At 56.8% G+C, this 20,014-nt stretch overlaps 2 protein-coding genes across 3 annotated transcripts; both read left to right on the top strand.

Annotated features, from left to right (window-relative positions):
* The first annotated feature begins 3,389 nt into the window (after window positions 1-3,389).
* MPV17 (mitochondrial inner membrane protein MPV17) lies at window positions 3,390-14,573 on the top strand. 2 transcript variants are annotated; one of them, XM_082217136.1, is made up of 7 exons: window positions 3,391-3,504; window positions 9,805-9,920; window positions 10,144-10,236; window positions 10,740-10,835; window positions 12,877-12,909; window positions 13,255-13,307; window positions 13,401-14,573. In XM_082217136.1, exons 1-7 carry the CDS (start codon window positions 3,429-3,431, stop codon window positions 13,468-13,470), a joined length of 537 nt encoding a protein of 178 aa, XP_082073262.1. In that variant the 5' UTR covers window positions 3,391-3,428; the 3' UTR covers window positions 13,471-14,573. The 2 variants fall into 2 exon arrangements, with proteins under 2 accessions (XP_082073261.1, XP_082073262.1); XM_082217135.1 differs by lacking the exons at window positions 10,740-10,835; window positions 12,877-12,909; window positions 13,255-13,307; window positions 13,401-14,573 and having other exon boundaries at window positions 3,390-3,504; window positions 10,144-10,677.
* A 3,970-nt stretch (window positions 14,574-18,543) lies between these two features.
* UCN (urocortin) lies at window positions 18,544-19,434 on the top strand (the record flags this gene model as incomplete). Its single annotated transcript, XM_082216296.1, has 2 exons — window positions 18,544-18,550; window positions 18,817-19,434. The coding sequence occupies 2 exons, from the start codon at window positions 18,544-18,546 to the stop codon at window positions 19,251-19,253; spliced, it is 444 nt and encodes a 147-aa protein (XP_082072422.1). The 3' UTR covers window positions 19,254-19,434.
* Between the last annotated feature and the right edge of the window lie 580 nt (window positions 19,435-20,014).

The following is a 20,014-nucleotide window of genomic DNA, read 5'->3' as shown; positions in this document are numbered from 1 at the left end:
CACTTTTGTCCTTTATTATGGTAATCTTTGTACGAAATGTTCCTTTCATATTTCCGATTTTCTTGAACAGATCTCTGGTTCTTCCCATTCTGTTGCTTTCCTCTATTTCTTTGCATTGCTCGTTTAAGAAGGCCTTCTTGTCTCTCCTTGCTGTTCTTTGGAAATCTGCATTCAATTTCCTGTATCTTTCACCCTCTCCCTCACATTTTGCTTGCCTTCTCTCCTCCGCTATTTGTAAGGCCTCGTTGGACAGCCACTTTGCTTTCTTGCATTTCTTTTTCATTGGGATGGTTTTAGTTGCTGCCTCCTGTATAATGTTGCGAGCCTCCATCCATAGTTCTTCAGGCACTCTGTCCAGCAAATCTAAATCCTTAAACCTGTTCCTCACTTCCACTGTGTATTCATAAGGGATTTGGTTTAGATTGTATCTTACCTGTCCAGTGGTTTTTCCTACTTTCTTCAGTTTAAGCTTGAATTTTGTTATAAGGAGCTGATGATCTGAGCCACAGTCAGCTCCAGGTCTTGTTTTTGCTGACTGTATAGAGCTTCTCCATCTTTGGCTGCAGAGAATATAATCAATCTGATTTCGATGTTGCCCATCTGGGGATGTCCATGTGTAGAGTCGTCTCTTGTGTTGTTGGAAAAGCGTGTTTGTGATGACCAGCTTGTTCTCTTGACAGAACTCTATTAGCCTTTGCCCTGCTTCGTTTTGATCTCCAAGGCCAAACTTGCCAGTTGTTCCTTTTATCTCTTGATTCCCTACTTTAGCATTCCAATCCCCTATAATGAGCAGAACATCCTTCTTTGGTGTCACTTCGATAAGGTTTTGTAAGTCTTCATAGAACTGGTCAATTTCAGTTTCTTCAGCACCAGTAGTTGGTGCATAAACTTGGATTACTGTGATGTTAAAAGGTCTGCCTTGGATTCGTATCGAGATCATTCTATCATTTTTGAGACTGCATCCCAGTACAGCTTTCGCCACTCTTTTGTTGACTATGAGGGCCACTCCATTTCTCTTACGGGTTTCTTGCCCACAGTAGTAGATATGGTAGTCATCCGAACTGAATTCGCCCATTCCCGTCCATTTTAGCTCACTGATGCCCAGGATGTCAATATTTATTCTTGCCATCTCATTTTTGACCACATCCAACTTACCCAGGTTCATGGTTCTTACATTCCAGGTTCCTATGCAATATTTTTCTTTACAGCATTGGACTTTCCTTTCGCTTCCATGCATATCCACAACTGAGCGTCCTTTCGGCTTTGGCCCAGCTGCTTCATCAGCTCTGGATCTACTTGTACTTGTCCTCCGCTCTTCCCCAGTAGCATGTTGGACACCTTCCGACCTGAGGGGCTCATCTTCCAGTGTCATAACTTTTATATGCCTGTTGTCTTTGTCCATGGAGTTTTCTTGGCAGGGATACTGGAGTGGCTTGCCGATTCCTACTCCAGGTGGATCACGTTTGGTCAAAACTCTCCACTATGACCTGTTCATCTTGTGTGCCCTGCTCGGCGTAGTTCATAGCTTCTCTGAGTTCTTCAAGCCCCTTCGCCACGGCAAGGCAGTGATCCATGAAGGGGGTGGGTGCACTTAGTTAGGCCAAAATCTCAGGCGGAAGGAAGCCTCTGCAAATTCCAACAGGCTCCATGTGTATCCTGAGGCTTAATTCCCCACCACCACCACGTTTGACACTTTATGTGACTGTTGTTCTGAGTGTTAAGCCTTTTTACTATGATTACTACTACATTTGTAATTCATTATTTCAGATGTCACAGGGACGGGGTGGCGGCGCAAAACACAAGTCTCTTGATGCCTGAAGCATGGGCAAGAGGCCCAGGTGTGCTTCTGTGGGGAGGGCATTCCCCCAGTTGAGGAACCGCCCCCAGGATGGCCTCCACCCAAAACTCTGAGGGTGGGGAAACTAGTAAGAGGCCCCTTTGCCAACCTGGTTGTTCCTGCCTAAGTGCACAGCCTTACATTTGTCCCTATTGCAATTCATTTTGTTAGCTTGCACCCGTTAAGATCATTTTGAATCCTGATTCTGTCTTCTGCGGCATCGGCCACCCCTCCCAGTTTGGTGTCATCCGCAAATTGGAGAAGCATCCCCTCAATTCCTTCCTCCAGGAAGAATCACCTTAAAACAACACAACAAATGGTCCACATCCTCCATGCCTAGCGGTTTTTTTTAATGCGGACGCCCACAAGGATCCTAAGCAGTTTGTAGAATGACAGAAGGAGCTTGGCTTGGCTTTGGGGCGCCAGAAACAGAGCTGAACTTGGGGCTCCCTCCCTCCATCTCCTCACTGCAGATGGTGACAGCAGCCAAGAAATTAAAAAGATGCCTGGTTCTTGGGAGAAAAGCAATGACAAACCTAGACAGCATCTTAAAAAGCAGAGACATCACCTTGCCAACAAAGGTCCGTATAGTTCAAGCTCTGGTTTCCCAGTAGGGATGTATGGAAGTGAGAGCTGGACCATAAAGAAGGCTGGTCGCCGAAGAATGGATGCTTTTGAATTCTGGTGCTGGAGGAGACTCTTGAGAGTCCCATGGACTGCAAGAAGATCCAACCTCTCCAGTCTGAAGGAAATCAGCCCTGAGTGCTCACTGGAAGGAGTGATGTTGGGAAAGATGGAGGGCACAAGGAGAAGGGGACAACAGAGGACGAGATGATTGGATAGTGTTCTCGAAGCTACCAGCATGAGTTTGACCAAACTGCAGGAGGCAGTGGAAGACAGGAGGGCCTGGCATGCTCTGGTCCAGGGATCACGAAGAGGCGGACATGACTAAACGACTAAAGAACAGGACTAGATGTCCTTTGGGTCCCTTCCAAGTCTGAGATTCAGGGCTTCTCCCCTAGGCTTCCTCTTCAGTCTGGGGGAGACAGATCTGAGCATTTGGGGAAAGACCTGCGGTTTAGGTCTGGGCTGCAGTTTTCCATTTCATTGTGGAGTGCTCACTGGAAGGACAGATCCTGAAGCTGAGGCTCCAAGGCTTTGGCCACCTCATGAGAAGAGAAGACTCCCTGGAAAAGACCCTGATGTTGGGAAAGATGGAGGGCGCAAGGAGAAGGGGATGACAGAGGACGAGATGGTTGGATGGTGTTCTCGAGGCTACCAGCATGAGTTTGACCAAACTGCGGGAGGCAGTGGAAGACAGGAGGGCCTGGCCTGCTCTGGTCCAGGGGGTCACCAAGAGGCGGACACAGCTAAACAACCACCACCCTCCACCTGCACGCGCAGCTCCGGACCCCGCCGTGTTTTCTCCTTTCTCAGAAGAGCAGGCAGCGCACTCCCACGTGCACCTCTATCCCTCGTCTATGGCCTTCCTCACGTGATCCTTGGGCGACTCCCTCCCTGCCAATCGGCGTGCGCGGCTTCGGAGGCGCCTGCCACGTCATCTCCGGGCGCCGGAAGTCCCTTTGGCGGCATGGCGGCGGCCCTGTGGAGAGGCTACCGGAGACTGATGGCCCGGCACCCCTGGAAGGTGCAGATCGGCACCGCCGGTAAGAGGGAGGCCGCGCCCGCCTTGCTCCCCTCGCCTGCTCCGGATTCATCCCGGCGGGGCGGGGAGGGCTCTGGCTTGGAGAGGGATGGCTCCGGGGCGGCCTCCTCCAGGGCAGGAATCTCCTTTCCAGGAAAGGGGAAGCAAACCTCCTCTCCTCGTTGCATTTGTTCCCGCCTCAAAGTAGCCGGTGTAGGCCTTCTTGTTGTTTAGTCCTTTAGTGGTGTCCGCCTCTTCGTGACCCCCTGGACCAGAGCAGGCCAGGCCCTCCTGTCTTCCACTGCCTCCCCCAGTTTGGTCAAACTCATGCTGGTAGCCTCAACGACACCATCCAACCATCTCATCCTCTGTCGTCCCCTTCTCCTTGTGCCCTCCATCTTTCCCAACATCAGGGTCTTTTCCAGGGAGTCTTCTCTTCTCATGAGGTGGCCAAAGTCTTGGAGCCTCAGCTTCAGGATCTGTCCTTCCAGGGAGCACTCAGGGCTGATTTCCTTCAGAATGGAGAGGTTTGATCTCCTTGCAGTCCATGGGACTCTCAAGAGTCTCCTCCAGCACCAGAATTCAAAAGCACCCATTCTTCGGCAATCAGCCTTCTTTATGGTCCAGCTCTCACTTCCGTACATCACCACTGGGAAAACCATGGCTTTAACTATACGGACCTTTGTTGGCAAGGTGATGTCTCTGCTTTTTAAGATGCTGTCTAGGCCTGTCATTGCCCTTCTCCCAAGAAGCAGGCGTCTTTTAATTTCGTGGCTGCTGTCACCATTTGCAGTGATCATGGAGCCCAAGAAAGTAAAATCTCTCACTGCCTCCATTTCTTCCCCTTCTACTTGCCAGGAGGTGATGGGACCAGAGGCCATGATCTTCGTTTTTTGAATGTTGAGCTTCAGACCATATTTTGCGCTCTCCTCTTTCACCCTCAATAAAAGGTTCTTTAATTCCTCCTCACTTTCTGCCATCAAGGTTGTGTCATCTGCATATCTGAGGTTGTTGATATTTCTTCCGGCAATCTTGATTCCGCTAAGGGATTCATCCAGCCCAGTCTCCATCTTCACCACAACCCTGTGTGGCAGGCTAGTCCCCCAGGGGCTGAGTGGGGGGTCACAAGCCCACTGTTTGACCCTCGGCTGGGCTGGCTCCTGGAGAGTGGGTGGTGCAGGGAGCTCTGCTGAATTGTTGGGGGGCCGCAGATGGCTCTGACTAGCCGCCCCCCTGCCTGAGGGACGTTGGGCTGCCCAGCTCTTCCCAGGTGGGAGGAGGACCCCCCCAGTCAGGAGCTAGGGAAGTGGGCTCCTTCCGTCCACCATCACGGGGGCAGCAGCCAGAGACCAAGCCCAGATGGGAGCATCCTGAGGTCTTGCCCTGAGGTGCCTCACGGTCGTCTTTTATCCTTCCAAGTTCATCCGCAAGCAAATGCCTTTTGCACACAGGCTCCATGAAATAGGAATTCCATTTCTCTTGAAATCAGACGGGTGCCCACAGTGCCGATGTTTGGCCGCCTGATGAAAATGTTTTTGTTTTGCCAAGTGCTTTTAGCTAATTCATTTTATTCCCTCTTGGTCATTGCTCTGCATTTTTATAGTTTTCAAAAATGATTTTAGTGTAGACTGCCATATTTTACAAGTTCATGGCTTATAAGTGCACTTAAAAATAAAAGAGCACTGTCCAAAAGCCCTCCCTTGCCCCAACGTCTTCATGCCTGCCCCACAGCAAAGGGGGTGGAATGTTGTATGTGACTGTAAGTGTGACAAGCCTGTCTAGCTGTAGCTCAGACTATGCACAGCCCATATTGGGGGGGGGGACGACGACTTTGCCTTTACCTTTACCTGAGCTGTAAATGGTGAAGGCCTCACCTGCAAGCCAGGGAAGACCCGCCTGGTAGCTTAGGAGGGCTGAGTCCCCTTGTGCAGCCAGGATAGCACCCTCTGCCTGGGATGGGGCCAGACCCTCCCTGCAGCAGCTGCCACTCTGGATTCTGTGCCCCAAACAAGTTCTGAAGCAGCAGTCCTTCCCACCCCGGACTCCCCAGCTCCTGGCCACCAACCTGGGTGGCTTCAAAAGAGGATGAGACAAATTCCTGGGGGTGGGGCTAGGGAAGGATATTAGCCATGATGTCAGCAATGCTTCTGAATATCAATCTTCTGAATATCTGCATAGTGCTGGGAACCGCAAGAAGGGAGAGTTGCTCTTGGGCTCAGATCCTGCTTGCAGGGTTCCCACAGGCCTCTGACTGACCTCTGACCTTACGCCAAAGAATAAACGGACATAAATCTGACATCAAGAATCACAAAACAGAGAAACCAGTAGGAGAACACTTCAATCTCCCAGGACATTCTATACAAGATCTCAAAGTAGCTGTTTTACTACAAAGGAATTTCAGAAATAGACTGGAAAGAGAAGCTGCTGAATTGCAACTCATTACCAAACTTAAAACCATGGAGAGACCTGGTCTGAACAGAGACATTGGATTCTTATCTCATTATACATGACTAAGCCATTTTTCACCTTCTCACCCCTTGCCTTTTCCTGGAAGACCTATTGCAGTCGTTAAGAGTTGTCAGCAGGCTCATCTCAGCTATCTGCCAATCTCCCATTCCCACCACCCTTCTGAGTAATACCCCTCCCCACCTTCTCACTATATAGAAGGATCTGGCAACTTCTGTTTCAGTGTATCTGAAGAAGTGTGCATGCACACGAAAGCTCATACCAAGAACTAACTGAGTTGGTCTTTAAGGTGCTACTGGAAGGAATTTTCTTATTTTGACCTCTGTGAGAACAGGATGCTGGGCTAGAGGGACCATCGGCCTGATCCAGTTGCTTCTTATTGGGTTCTTGTTGTTCTTTAGTCGCTTAGTCGTGCCCGACTCTTTGTGACCCCCTGGACCAGGCATTCCTGTCTTCAACTGCCTCCTGCAGTTTGGTCAGACTCATGTTTGTAGCTTCGAGAACACTGTCCCACCATCTCGTCCTCTGTCTCCCCTTCTCCTTGCACCCTCCATCTTTCCCAACATCAGGGTCTTTTTGCAGGGAGACTTCTCTTTTCATGAGGTGGCCAAAATCTTGGAGCCTCAGCTTCAGGATCTGTCCTTCCAGTGAACACTCAGGGATGATTTCCTTCAGAATGGAGAGGTTTGATCTTCTCGCAGTCCATGGGACTCTCAAGAGTCTCCTCCAGCACCAGAATTCAAAAGCATCCATTCTTCGGCGATCAGCCTTCTTGATGGTCCAGCTCTCACTTCCATACATCACCCCTGGGAAAACCAGAGCTTGAACATAGCTTTTAATTTGGTTCATTTCTGATACGGGTTTCCAGGCATTGCAAGTGGGGAGAGTTGCTGCTCTCTTGCTTCTGCCCATTTTGGGGGCCTCCCATTGTGGCATCTGGATGGGGGCAGGGGGGGGGAGACAGGAAGCTGAGCAAGGTGGACCCTTGGCCTAGAAGAAGTCCCAGAAAAAGAAGAATAGATACGAAAACTTATGGAATATGCAGAAATGGCGAAACATACTTGAAAAATAAGAAATCAAGATAGCAAACTTTCTATAAAAGAATGGAAATGGTTTAGGGAATATTTACAAACAAACTGTAAACAGATAGGAACATTGACAGGGTTATTGTAATCTGCAGTTTTATAAGAGTATATTTTTAAAGTAGACGAGTAAACGAGCAAATTAAGTTAATTTGTATATGCAAAAAATGTTAAAAATAAATTTAAGGAGCCACAGAAAGAGGGGGAAGGAAGTCAAGTTTTGAAATGTTAACATGATTGTAAAATTATTGAAATGTATAAAAATGAAAGTCTGAAATATAAAGTAAAAGGGTGGGCCTTGGCCTAGATCCAGCAGGGCTTCTCTTATCTCCTCCCTCCTCCCCCTGCTTCTTCACTTCTCCTGGGGGGGGGGTATCCATCCTTCCACCAGGTGCCATGGAACTGCCCGTCTGCTGTGTGTGTTGGGGGGGGGGAGTGGCGTTGGCAGCCTCCCAAGGCTCCTTGCGGGTGAAGTCATCGCTCGGGGAGTCGTCAATCTCTGTGGTGCGGCTGGCACAGAGCGACTCTCATCCCATTACACTTGGCCCGGCTGCCAGCTGCGTCATGCAGGTGCCACCTCTCTCCCCTTCCCGCCAATCTGGGTGAGTGAATGAATGAATGAATGAATGGAGCTGGGAGGGAGCCTTTGGCGACAGAAGCTGTGAGTTTGTCAATGAGCAAGTGGAGAAGCTGAGCCAACACCACGCTGTTTCTGACACGGCATCCAAAGGGGGGGGGTCCCTGTCTCTTCGGGGCTGAACATCCCACCCAAGGAAGGTCTGCACAGGCAAGGGGGCTGGGAGGGGGGAGGCATTAGAGAGCAGGCATTGGGACTAGTTTTGGAAGGGACCCTTGCACGAGAAGAGCCAAACGTCCTGTTCTCACAGTGACCAGCCAGGTGCCCCCAAGTGAATGACAGCCCCCCCCCTTGCCCAGAGCATGACCTGAGCTCAACTCAGTTCTGTGTGCTGCTTCCTTTCAAACCTTCCGATTCACAGAAACTCTCCTCTTCTTCCTCCTCCGCTGCAGATCTGGAACACCCCTGTTTCCTGGGGACTCTGGTGTTCTTCAGGAAGGGAGGATTCTGTGACCCTCCCTGGGGGGCGTCTTCCAGTCACGGGGCTGGCGCATACTTTTGCAGGGCCCCAATATCATGCTCAAGGCCGGAGTGAAATCTTGATGTTCATTCCGCTTTGCCATCTCGTTGGATTTCCCTTTCCCAACTCCTTTTCTTTTGCCTTCCTGCCAGGGGCTGTTAATTAGCTGGTGGGCAGAGCAGTCACTGAGACAGGGGTCAAATTTGGCATTTCTGGCAGATTCTTAGAATGGTAGAATTGGAAGGGACCCCCGAAGCCCATCCAGTCTAACCCCCTTCAGTGCAGGAATCGTAGAGTCTGTGTAAAAACCTCCCAGGAAGGGGAGCCCCACCCTCCTTGGGACCTGGAGGTCAGAGCATGCAGAGGAAACGGAGGCAGCTGTGCTGGAGACCCTGGCTGAGCCCCCTCCCTCGCTTGGCCATGGCCCCCTTCCGTCCCCCCTCTCTGGGGGAAGAGAGGCGGCTTCTCTTCTTCTGGGCACAGGGCTGAGTCTTCTCCCTTTGCCAGCTCACTGGATCCGCTCCAAGGAGGGAGGCTTGACGTCAACAGATAGCTGGCAGGGACTTTGGGGGAGGCAGTGGCTCAGAGGCTCTGCCCCCTTGGCCAGAGACCAGAAGAAGCCAGGCCTGGGCTGGGGAAGATGTGGCTTGGCAGAAATGGAGGCAGCCCTGCACCCCCTTTCCTCCGCCTTCCAACCCAGCAGTCTATAGTTTGCTTCTATTTTTGTTGTTGTTTAGTCGTGTCCGCTTCTTTGTGACCCCCTGGACCAGAGCACGCCAGGCCCTCCTGCCTTCCACTGCCTCCCGCAGTTTGGTCAAACTCATGCTGGTGGCTTCGAGAACACTGTCCCACCATCTTGTCCTCTGCCGTCCCCTTCTCCTTGTGCCCTCCATCTTTCCCAACATCAGGGTCTTTTCCAGGGAGTCTTCTCTTCTCATGAGGCGGCCAAAGTCTTGGAGCCTCAGCTTCAGGATCTGTCCTTCCAGTGAGCACTCAGGGCTGATTTCCTTCAGAATGGAGAGGTTGGATCTTCTTGCAGTCCATGGGACTCTCAAGAGTCTCCTCCAGCACCAGAATTCAAAATTCTTTGGTGATCAGCCTTCTTGATGGTCCAGCTCTCACTTCCACACATCACTATTGGTTGCTTCTATAGGGAGCATCATAAATTGTGGAGTTGGGAGGGACCCTGAGAGTCATCTAGTCCAACCTTCTGCAACACAGAGATCACAACTAAAACATCCCTGACTGACGGCCACCCAAACTTTTCTCTTTTTGTAAACCACTTTGAGAGATTCCCCCCCCCCAATCAAGCAGTGTATGAATTTTAGGAAAGAAATACATTGTTTTGTGTGTACATGAGGTTTTCCACGTGAGGAGCTCAGCCGTAAGGCCAAACATGGTTCGGCTCTGGGGGGGGTCGTGCGCGGCCCTCCCTCCTTTTCTGCCTGGAGCAAACGAGCTCAGAGCTGCCTTCAGGCTGGCAAACGGGGGGTTGAGCTGGCCTTGCCAACCAGGATCAAAACACTCAGGTTTAATTCCAGTTTTCAATCCGGATCTTCAAGGCAACAAGGAGCCAAATGTGCTTTGGCCCAAGCCAGGAAGTGAGTCCTTTGACTTGTCCTCTGGGGCTGGGCAGACATTGCACCCCACCCACGAGATGATGTTGCTTTTGCACAGGGACCCTGGTGGGCGTGGGAGATGTGATCTCCCAGCAGGCGGTGGAGAGGAGAGGGCTGGCTGGGCACAGCAGCCGGCGGACCCTGAAGATGATGGCCATCGGTTTCTGCTTTGTGGTGAGCCAGGGCAAATTGGGTGGCACAGGAGCACCAAGCCAGAAGGGCCTCCGGGCTGGGAGACGTTCCTCTTGGCTCCTGGGGAGACTGCTTCACCCAGGGGGCTGGGCCAGGGGGCTGCCTTGACCTGGCAGGCCTGGGTCTCTCTGGTCCTCTGTGGCTGTAGGGGGAGGCTCTGCCTCAGTTGCTGTGCTGTGACCCCGACTGCCCCTCTCCCCTGCAGGGTCCGGTCATTGGAGGCTGGTACCACGTCCTTGACCGCCTGGTGCCCGGCACCACCAGGGGGGCTGCGTTCCACAAGATGCTGCTCGATCAGGTCAGGGGGCTCTCTCCGGGGGACCCCCAAGCCAAGCGGCCGGCCGGGGCTTTGCAGCCTCCTCTTCCGCAGCTCAGGAATCCCTGGCTGGCGGGCATCCGACCTCAACCCAAAAACCTCTCAGGAAGGAGAGTCCACCGCCTCACAGGGGTCTCTGTTCCGCCGTCAAACAGCGAAGCTTTTCCTAGTGGTTCATCTCCTTTCTTGCGTTTAAATCCGCTGGTTTGGGTCCTCCCCTCTGGAGGAGCAGCAGGAAAGAAGCTGGCTTCTCCTTTGGGCATTTGAAGAAGGCTGCCCTATCACCTGTCCCTGCTCCGGCCCCCAGGGCGACTTGCTCTGATGCTTGGTTTGGCCCCTCTCTTCGTCAGCTGCACGGGGCGGGTGGGGAGGGGGCTTCCTGGGGGACCCTGGTTCCTGGGGGCCAGGGAGCTCTTCTTCCTTCCCAGCTCCTTGCTTGAAGTCTTCACCTTCTCCCCATGGATCCCCTCTCTTCTCTCCCACAGGCCGGCTTCGCCCCCTGCTTCCTGGGCTCTTTCCTGGCCGTGGCAGGAGCGCTCAACGGCCTGTCCCTGGAGGAGAACTGGGGCAAGATCCAGCGGGTGAGTTGGCCGCAGGGCAGCTGGCAGGGAAGCCATCTCTGGAGCGGCAGAGTTGCAAGGGACCCCCCCCCCCCGCATTGAAGAATCCCTGATTTCCTTCCTTGATGCTGCCAGTATTGGGGGTCACTCTGCCTCTGTGCTTGTAGTCGATTGCTGTGCCAGAGAGTTATTCCTTGGAGGTTTCCATTCCGCCTTCGGAGAGGTGTTTGGGGACGTCTTCCATGGCTGGATCCAGGTCTGACAAAAGGAAGGACTTCTCGGCCCAAAACACTTAGTTAAGCAGCAGAACTCCCTTCCACAAGGGACAGCCACGGCCACCCATTTGGATGGCTCTTAGATAAGGGAAGGGAGGCGGGTGGCGCTGTGGGTTAAACCACAGAGCCTAGGACTTGCCGATCAGAAGGTCAGCGGTTCAAATCCCCGCCACGGGGTGAGCTCCCGTTGCTCGGTCCCTGCTCCTGCCCACCTAGCAGTTCGAAAGCACGAAGTGCAAGTAGATAAATAGGTACTGCTCTGGCGGGAAGGTGAACGGCGTTTCCGTGCGCTACTCTGGTTCGCCAGAAGCGGCTTAATCATGCTGGCCACGTGACCCAGAAGCTGTACGCCGGCTCCCTTGGCCAATAAAGCAAGATGAGCGCCACAACCCCAGAGTCGCCCATGGTCAGGGGTCCTTTTACCCTTTTAGATAAGGGAAATTCCTCCAGGATGAAGTTGCTAGTCCTCATGGCCGAAGGAGAGGCTGGGGAGGGGGTGTCACAGGCAAGCTGCTGCTGCTGCTCTTCCCCTGCTGGATGAGGCCAGTGGCCCTTCTGGGGGAGCCTCCTCTTCTCACAGCGGCCGGCCAGGTGCCCCCCAGGGAAGCCGCCAAGCAGGATCTGAGCGCGAGAGCCCTCACCTGGTGGGGGGAGAGGGGCCACTGGACGAGGTGGCCGTCCCCTTGCTCTGGCCCTGCTCCCCCTCCGATGTCCTGGCCTGCCACACAGGCCCCCTGCCCATCCCGCCAGCCCCTCTGCCCTTTGAGCTGCAGCATCTGCCCCCCCCCCCGGCTGCCTTCTGTCCTGCGAGGGCCCTGCGTGACCCCTGCCAATGTCTCTCGCGTCACCTGGACAGCCTGGTACAGGGATCCGGCCCGCCTGACACACGCACAGCCCCCTCCCCATCTCTTTCAAGAGCCTCTTCTTCCCATCTGAAAGAGTCGGCTGCTTTACTCACCAGAGATGAGTCACAGGAGGATAAATGTCACAGTGACCCCCTCCCTCCTGAGCAGCTGGATGTGCCACCAAGTCTCAGAGAAGGAGGGGGGGTGGAGAGAGCCAAGCAGGATCAACACACCAGCACCCTTCTGCCTTTGCCTGACCCCCACTCAGGAGTAGAGAATTGGGGGTTCCATGGGCCAGAAGTATAGAGGGGGGCCCATGGTGGGGTTCCGTGGACCAGAAGGGTTTCTGCTCCCCCAACCCCACCAGGACTCTTCCAGGACCGAGTCCCAGGTGCCCCAAGGGCAGGTCTGTAGAGGGGGGTGGGAGTGGCTGAGCCTTTGTGAAGGGGGACCCCCCCCGTGTCCCTCAGGGAGGTGGGACCTCCGAGTATAGGGTGGTTTAATAATAATAATAATAATAATAATAATAATAATAATAATAATAAACAATAAACCCCTCCAAGGAGTGCTGTGAAGGTGACCTGGGAGGGGGAAGTCTTGGGAGGAATGGGGGTTGTTTTCTAAGAGGAGGGGGTGAGGCGAAGTCTGTGAAAGGAAGACCAACAACATTGTTGTTGTTATTCTTTGTTAGATTTATATTCCACCCTTGATCACAAGGTCTCAGGGCAGTTCACAAGATCAAGGCGCAAGGAGGGCAGAGAAAGGAGTCTGGGATAAACTTCTGGAGACGCTCCCTGGCTCTGAGCCTCCCCAGAAGTCTCCAGGAGGTGCCTGGCATGGAGAAGTCCCTCTCAGGGCGGGGGGGGGGGTTGACTGAGCCATGGCGGGGGCCCTGCCAGCCAGCCCTCACCCCCGCTTCCTCTGTGTGTTGCTCTCTTGCAGGACTACACGGATGCCCTGATCACCAACTATTACGTGAGTCCTCCAGCTGCCCCCTGGCAGGACCTGCCTCCCTGTGCCACCTGCCATCTCCCCCCCCCCCCCCGCACAGCCCTGCCTGGCAAAGGGGGCTCCTTGGCTGCCCTTCCAGAGGCCCTACAGGATCGCCTGGTCAGTCAGTCTGCAGCATCTCTCTGGCAGCCTCCAAGCTCAGCACATCAGGAGTTGGATGGGGCCCCCAATTGTCACGCAGGAATCACAGCTCCCCTTTCCCTGAGAGGTTTGGGCCTGGGGGGTTGGGGAGGGGTCTTCCTGAGGCCCTGCGCTTGGCGGCCATGCTGCTTCCCCAGTGGCGCATCTCTCGCTCCCTCTCCCTTTCAGATCTGGCCGGCTGTGCAAGTGGCCAACTTCTACTTTGTCCCCCTGAACTACAGGTAAGACCTCCCTTTCCTGCCTGCAGGGACACACACCCCCTGCCCCCCCTTGGCAGAGTCGCTGCCCCTCAGCTCTTTCTCTGCCCCCCCCAGGCTGGCCGTGGTCCAGTGTGTTGCCATTGTCTGGAACGCCTATCTCTCCTGGAAGGCCAACCAGCTGTGACCGGTGGAGGAGACTCATCCTGACTCCAGCCCCTCTGCTCCCGACTCTGGTCATCCACTACGGCCCTGTGCACCCGCCTGCCCCACAACCAAGAGGCCAGGCTGCTCCATGCACCCCCTCCCCAATACTGGCCCCCCAGTGGCAGAGAGAAGCCCGGAAGACCTGAGCTATGGTTGGGCTCCAGGCCCCAGTTGCTCCCAGTTGTCAGGGATGGTGGGAGCTGGAGTCCAGCCACAGGCTCACCCCTGATGGACCGTATCGCCTGGAGCTCCTTCCTGTGTCTCTCTTGGATGGTCTCTGGCAAAGGAAGCCCCCTCTGCCTCGACACCCGGCTTGCCAGCCCCACATGAGGGTTGAGGGCGTCATTCTGTGTCATTGGGAGGCCCCAGGGGTGCTGTGACCCCTGCGCCCCACTGGAAGCTCCTCATCTGCCTCCTTTGTCAGAGCACAGTGGGGAGAAACAGGCAGACTCTAGCCCAGGGGTCAGCAAACTTTTTCAGCAGGGGGCCGGTCCACTGTCCCTCAGACCTGGGGGGGGGGCGGACTGTATTTTTTTGGGGGGGAGGGGAGAATGAACGCATTCCTATGTCCCACAAATAACCCAGAGATGCATTTTAAATAAAAGGACACATTCTACTCATGTAAAAACACGCTGATTCCAGGACCGTCCGTGAGCCAGACTGAGATTGAGCTGGATCCGGCCCCTGGGCCTTAGTTTGGCTACCCATGACCTAGCCCATCTCTTGGCTCTTTCCCCTGGCAGAATGCATGGCAGCCTCTCGTGCCAAGTGAGGGGCCAGCCCGTGAGAGACCAGGCTTTTATCAACTGGGCACAACCCTCACTGCACTCATCACTTTACGTGGCTTCCAAAAAGTATTCAGCAACTGTATGAAGGAGAAAGGTCTCTTGGGGGCCATGTTGGGGTGGCTGCATGGAGCTTCCATGTACAGGGACAGTCTACCTCAGTCCTAATTGCTAGGGAAGGGAAGCAAGGGAGGGCATCTGGCATATCACTGTGACAGACTGCAAGGGCCCCCTTTGTGGCTTTCTCTGATCTTCCTGTGAAGGAGGCTACTGAGCCGAATAAATCCGTTGTGAAAAACAGTGTCTCCTGTCTTTGATGGCAGCACACAGACTCAACGTGAGTCTTGGGGCAAAGGTCTCTCAGGCCCAGGAGGTGCCACTCAGCCTCTGGATGAAAAGGTGGACAACGTGCCCAGCAGGATCTACGGGGAGGGTGTTTGTGTGGCCCCCAGAGGAAGTGAGGAACAGGAGAAGGTGAAAGCTGCAAAGGTGGCATTGAAAGGGGAATAGGCAAACGTGGCGGAAATGTCTATCCGTGGCTAAATTGAGCCTCTGTGGGCAGGAGGGGTCTACCTTCGGGTGGGAGGGGGGGTGGACATGATGGGTGCACCTGAGCTGGTGCGCTTTGTTGTTGTTGAGTCGCTTAGTCGTGTCCGCCTCTTCTTGACCCCCCAACCAGAGCAGGCCAGGCACTCCTGTCTTCCACTGCCTCCCGCAGTTGGGTCAAACTCATGCTGGTAGCTTCGAGAACACTGTCCCACCATCTCGTCCTCTGTTTCCCCTTCTCCTTGTGCCCTCCATCTTTCCCAACATCAGGGTCTTTTCCAGGGAGTCTTCTCATGAGGTGGCCAAAGTCTTGGAGCCTCAGCTTCAGGATCTGTCCTTCCAGTGAGCACTCAGGGCTGATTTCCTGAAGAATTGATCGGTTTGATCTTCTTGCAGTCCATGGGACTCTCCAGAGTCTCCTCCAGCACCAGAATCCAAAAGCATCCATTCTTCGGCGATCAGCCTTCTTGATGGTCCAGCTCTCACTTCCATACATCACTACTGGTGCGCTTACAAGCTCCTAAAGCACTGCTGCCTTGCGGGAATGTGGAATCGGGCATCTGCAGAAGGACGCAAAGAGTCCGGCCGGCGAAGGTGTCAGGACGGCTCCGAGGGCCGATCCTGCTCCGCCCGCTCCTTCGGCTCCTGCCTGCGATGGCGGTACGCGGCCTCCTCCCTGCGGGCCGGTCTTGTTCGCTCGCCTCCCGCCCGGCGCGTGTTTGCCAAGAGGCCAAGCAATTGCCGGGGGTGTTTGCTTTGTCTCCCGGCGGCCGAGCGCGCCAGCTGAGCCCCGCGCTGCGCCGCGCCGTCTTCCCTCGTGAGCGAGGCAGCCTCAGCTCCAGGCGACGCAGAGGCCGGACCCCCTTCCCCGGCCAGGGGGGCTTCAGGCGCAAGGCCCGCTCTCCGCTCGGCTGGGCCAAAAGGTGGGCGTGGGTGGCGGGCAGCGCGACGGTCGGAAATAAACCTGTCGGTCAGCCAGAGCCCCCAGGCGCTCTCTGGCCCAGCAAGGTAGACAGCTCGTCGTTGGGGGGGGACACCCCAAGAAGGGCGGCAGCACCCCCCTTCCAGCTCCCAGTCACGCTGCGGCCCAAGCCCGTGCCGGCCTGCTCCTCATCCATCCTTGGCTAAGAGACCCCCAAACCCAGTTCTCTGAAGCGCAAGTGAGCTCCCCTCGGGCCTTTCCTCCCTGGAGAGCCACGCAGAGTCCCGCTTCCCATCGTGGCTCACGATTTGCAAGGACCTGTCCTACAGGGACACCCCACCTCAAAGTCTGCCTCGCTCCCCTGCGCTCCCTCATGCCAGAAGCGGGAGCCCTAATGACGCTCAATTAAAAGGCACTTGGATGCGGTCAGTGCAATGGCCTCCGGGGCTCCGGCTGCGAGGCGAGGAGCAGGCTGCCGCACTAAGAGGCTGGGGAAAGAAAGGCGCTCGCGGGCCTTGCGGTGAGGTTAGCCGGGCCGAGCCTTCCCGAAACCCCGGACCCTGAAATCCCACGGGGAGGGAAAGGGCATTTCGGAGCGACCCCTCTGTCCCCAGACAGTCCGCTTCCCCGCCAGAGGCTCTCCAGCGTCTCCAAAGTCTTTGCCAGCCTCACCCGAGGGCGCAAAGATTGAACCTGGGCCCTTCTGCACTCCGAGCATCTGCTTCTCTCCCCCCCCCCCGAGCCGAGGCCTTTCCCAGCCACTGTGAGCCCTCCTTCCGCTGTGGGGGTCGGGAAGCAGGACCCCTCCCTGGCCCCCTCCCTGAACCCAGCCCCTGGCCTCGAGGGAGACCTTAATGGCTATAGGAATGATGGCTGGGGAGCCCGAGCGCACTGGGCGGAGGGGCTCGCGGGCGCCAGTTTGGGCAACATCCCAGCAAGGAGGAGTCGGGGTAGCAGAGGACAACCGCTCGGGGCTGCGCTCTGCGGGAGCGAGGCGCGTCTCCGGGTCTGGAGGCGGGACAGAGGCAGGGAGAGCGGTGGCGCCTGTTCAGCACCACGGAGAGCGGCTTCTCCCGGCCGAATTCGGCGCGCTTAGAATCTTCGAATTGTAGGGTTGCCGGGCCCTCCAAAGGTCATCTAGCCCAACCCGCCGAAGCCCCCTGTTCCTGAGCATGTGGCCATGTCTCTCCCCGGTGGACGTGGAAGGCAGTCTGTGCCCTGTGAGGAGATTTCGCCTGAGCGGGGAGCCGAGCTTCTCCCAAACCACAGCTTCCTCCGCAGCAAGCCCTAATCTTGCCCCCCTCCCCACTCCACCGTGACAGCGGCCGGAGGGCCAGTCTCTTGGGTCCGCTCGGCCGCCGGCCTCTGCTTCCTGGCTCTGCCTGCGGGGATTTGCCCCTCTGGCCTGGACCCCAGTTTGGACAGCCTCACTTTGGGGTTCCCCGCAGCCCAGGTCTGGATCTCCTCTTGCTCTCTGCGTGCTCGAGCCCGAAGCAACACTTCAGAACCTCACCCTCCAAACGGCGCCTAGAGAAGGCAGGCGGAGATGGGACAAAATGGTCCTCCTCTTCAGCTATGTTGTTTTGTGGTTGTTGTTGTTGTTGATTTTAATTAATAACTAAAGTAAATTAGATATTGCCTCGAGGGCAGGAAACCCCCTTCAAGAGGCCAACTGGCAATAAATCCCCCGGATCTCTCCCTTGAGGGCGCCGACTGCTAGGTGCTACTCCCTCCCCCCCCCCATCCTGGCGCGTACCCCACCACACTACCTGAGGATCAGGTTCCTTAGGGAAACAGCCTACGACTTCTGTGGCGTCTGAAGGGTCAATGTGCCGCCTGCACTTTCAACTGTCTTACCCTTATGCGCAGGGAAGCGCGGTGCGCTAGACACAAACCGCGCGGCCTTCCTTCTGCTCCCCTTTCCGGACACAGACGCTTCCCGCCCGAGCTCCGCCCAGCCATCACCTCCCTGCGTTGGACGGGGTTGCGCTAGATGACCCTCGGGGCCCCTTGCAACTATTCCGTTCTATGTCAGTGATTCTTGAACTGTGATTCCTGCATAGCTGGGGGTTGGACTAGATGACCCTTGGGGTCCCTTCCAACTCTGGAATTCATTCATTCTGTGGTTTTATTGGGGGGGGGGATATCGCTGTCCCGCACCCACAGCCCCTCCTCTCCAGTCTATCGCTCTCAGTCGGCGCAGCCCCTCCTCCAGAGTCGTGCAGCCCGGAGCCTGGAGGGGTAAGGGGGGGGGGGCGCGAGAAGGCCAAGCGGGGCGGGGGGGCGCGCGAGTGCCGTGGAGTCCAGGACGGACGTCCAGAGGTTCCTGCCCGCAGCCTCGGGGCTCAGCGGCAGAAGCGCCGAGAATCCCTCCCGCTTCCCGGCGGGGGCGGGGGGCGCGCAGGGGGGGAGCCGCGACTCCTTCTCCTCCGCCCGGTCCCAGGAGGGTCCTTCGGGGGCCGCCGCCGCCGCCCGCTCCATCGGCAATCAGTCCATGTCCCGAGCTGACGTCAATGGATCTCCCGGCCTGCTCTATATAAAGATTCCTCCCGCGGCTCCGCGCACCCTTCTTCCCGGCTTGGCAAGGACACCGTGGCGAGAGAGTCCCCGGCGTCGCAGGGCGGGAAAAAGGAGAAAGAGAGAGAGAAGAAGAAGAAGAAGAAGAAGAAGAAGAAGAGGAAGAAGAGGAAGATCTCCTCACGCCGAGGCGGAGAAAACCCTCTTTCCTGCGGAGGGAGCCTGGTCCGGGGCTGCCCCGTGTCGCCCCCTGTTGGCATCGGACACCCGGAGCGGCCGAGAGATGGCTGGTGAGGGACGTGGGTGGGGGCGCAGTCTTCTCTGCCCTAGAGTTTGCCCGGGGGACCTGGGGGGAGAAGAGCTGGAGGAGGGACGGGGCGGTGGGGGGCTGCGCTACAGGTGGGCGTCGGGGCTGCTTCAGCCTCTGCCTCGCGCGCTGCGACTGAGCCCTCTTGCTCTCTCGCTGCGAGAAGCGGCTGCGGGCCCCGACGGCCCCCTTGGGCCTGATGCGACGGCTCCGGGGCCCTCCTGATGTTCTGTTCCTCTCCCCCTCCAGGCCTGGACCGCCCCAGCCTGAGGCGGGCGCCGCTGCCCATCCTCGTGGCCTCGCTCCTGCTGGTGTCACACGCGGCGGCTCTCGGAGTCAGGCCGGCCCTCGACGGCAGCGCCGAGCGCGGCTTGAGCCTGCGGCTGCGGCTGCTGCTGCTGCTCCGGGGGGGAGACCGTGCCGCCGCCGCCCGGCCTCTCCCGCCCCCGCTGCCGGCTCCGGGGCCCGACGGGGCGGCCTTGCTGGTGCGCTCGCTGCCGCGCTGGGGCCCCGACGGGGAGCTGCTGCGCCGCCGCCTGGCCGAGCGCCTGAAGCGCCGCGACCCGCCGCTCTCCATCGACTTGACTTTCCACCTCCTCCGCCAGATGATGGAGATCTCCCGGGCGCAGAGCCAGCAAGCCCAGGCCGAGCAGAACCGCCTCCTCTTCGACTCGGTGGGCAAGTGAGACCCGGACAGGCCGGCCGGCCCAGGACCGCCTTCGGTCTCCTCCGCCCGGCCCGCCCGCAGAAGGAGGCCGCCCCAGACCAGCCGCCCCGGGAGGAGAAGGCGCAGACGCCGGGGCGCTCTTGGTGCGAGGAAGGGGGAGACGGAGCGCCTTTTTCGGCGTGCGAGGGGAGGAGGAGGGCCGGGAGAACCGGGAAGGGAGGACGGAGGCTGGAGGGGGGATCCCTCCTCTGTGAACCCGGGGAGGGGAGGCTGCCCGGCGGGAGAAGCGCAGAAGTCCAGGAGAAGCGCTGGGTGGAAGAGCAACCATTCGCCCCAAGGATTGGCCACTGAACTGCCCGGCGGGATCCGCTCCCTTTATGCTCTTGCGGGGGGCGCTGAGAAGGGAGGGAGAGAATCTCAGTGGGATGGAGGGGGAAGAGGCAGTTCTCTCCTCCCTTGAAGTTACACACACACCCCCAACCACGCTGAGCCGCTCCGAGAGAGGCTGGCGAACTTGAAGCGCTCTCCTCCTGCTCCTCCTGTGTCTTCGGGAGTCAGTCCCTCGGTCATTCGGCGGGGCTTCCTTCCAAGGGGTGGGCAAGCGCAGCGGGAGGTGGTGATGGAAGTTGCGGCTCTCCTCTCCTGAAATCCTGGCCCCCCCCATAGCCCAACTCAAGGGGGGATGGAGGGAGAGACCTTTTCGAACCTCTCAGGGTTGTCCGTGCAGACGCGGCTCCCCGATCCTGGTCCTGGGACGGTGCAGGATTATCCCACCCAAAT

This window comes from Podarcis vaucheri (assembly GCF_965113315.1).
Source record: "Podarcis vaucheri genome assembly, chromosome: 3".
NCBI classification, from domain to species: domain Eukaryota; kingdom Metazoa; phylum Chordata; class Lepidosauria; order Squamata; family Lacertidae; genus Podarcis; species Podarcis vaucheri.
Note: the sequence above shows the minus strand (reverse complement) of the source record. Positions and strands in the feature narration are given on the sequence as shown.

Excerpts from the sequence above, each read along its gene's own strand:
- MPV17 (XM_082217135.1), top strand. The coding sequence starts at position 3,429 with ATGGCGGCGGCCCTGTGGAGAGGCTACCGGAGACTGATGGCCCGGCAC. Across the intron at positions 3,505-9,804 it reads GGTGCAGATCGGCACCGCCG|GGACCCTGGTGGGCGTGGGA; the intron begins GTAAGAGGGAGG and ends GCTTTTGCACAG. Across the intron at positions 9,921-10,143 it reads CCATCGGTTTCTGCTTTGTG|GGTCCGGTCATTGGAGGCTG; the intron begins GTGAGCCAGGGC and ends TCTCCCCTGCAG.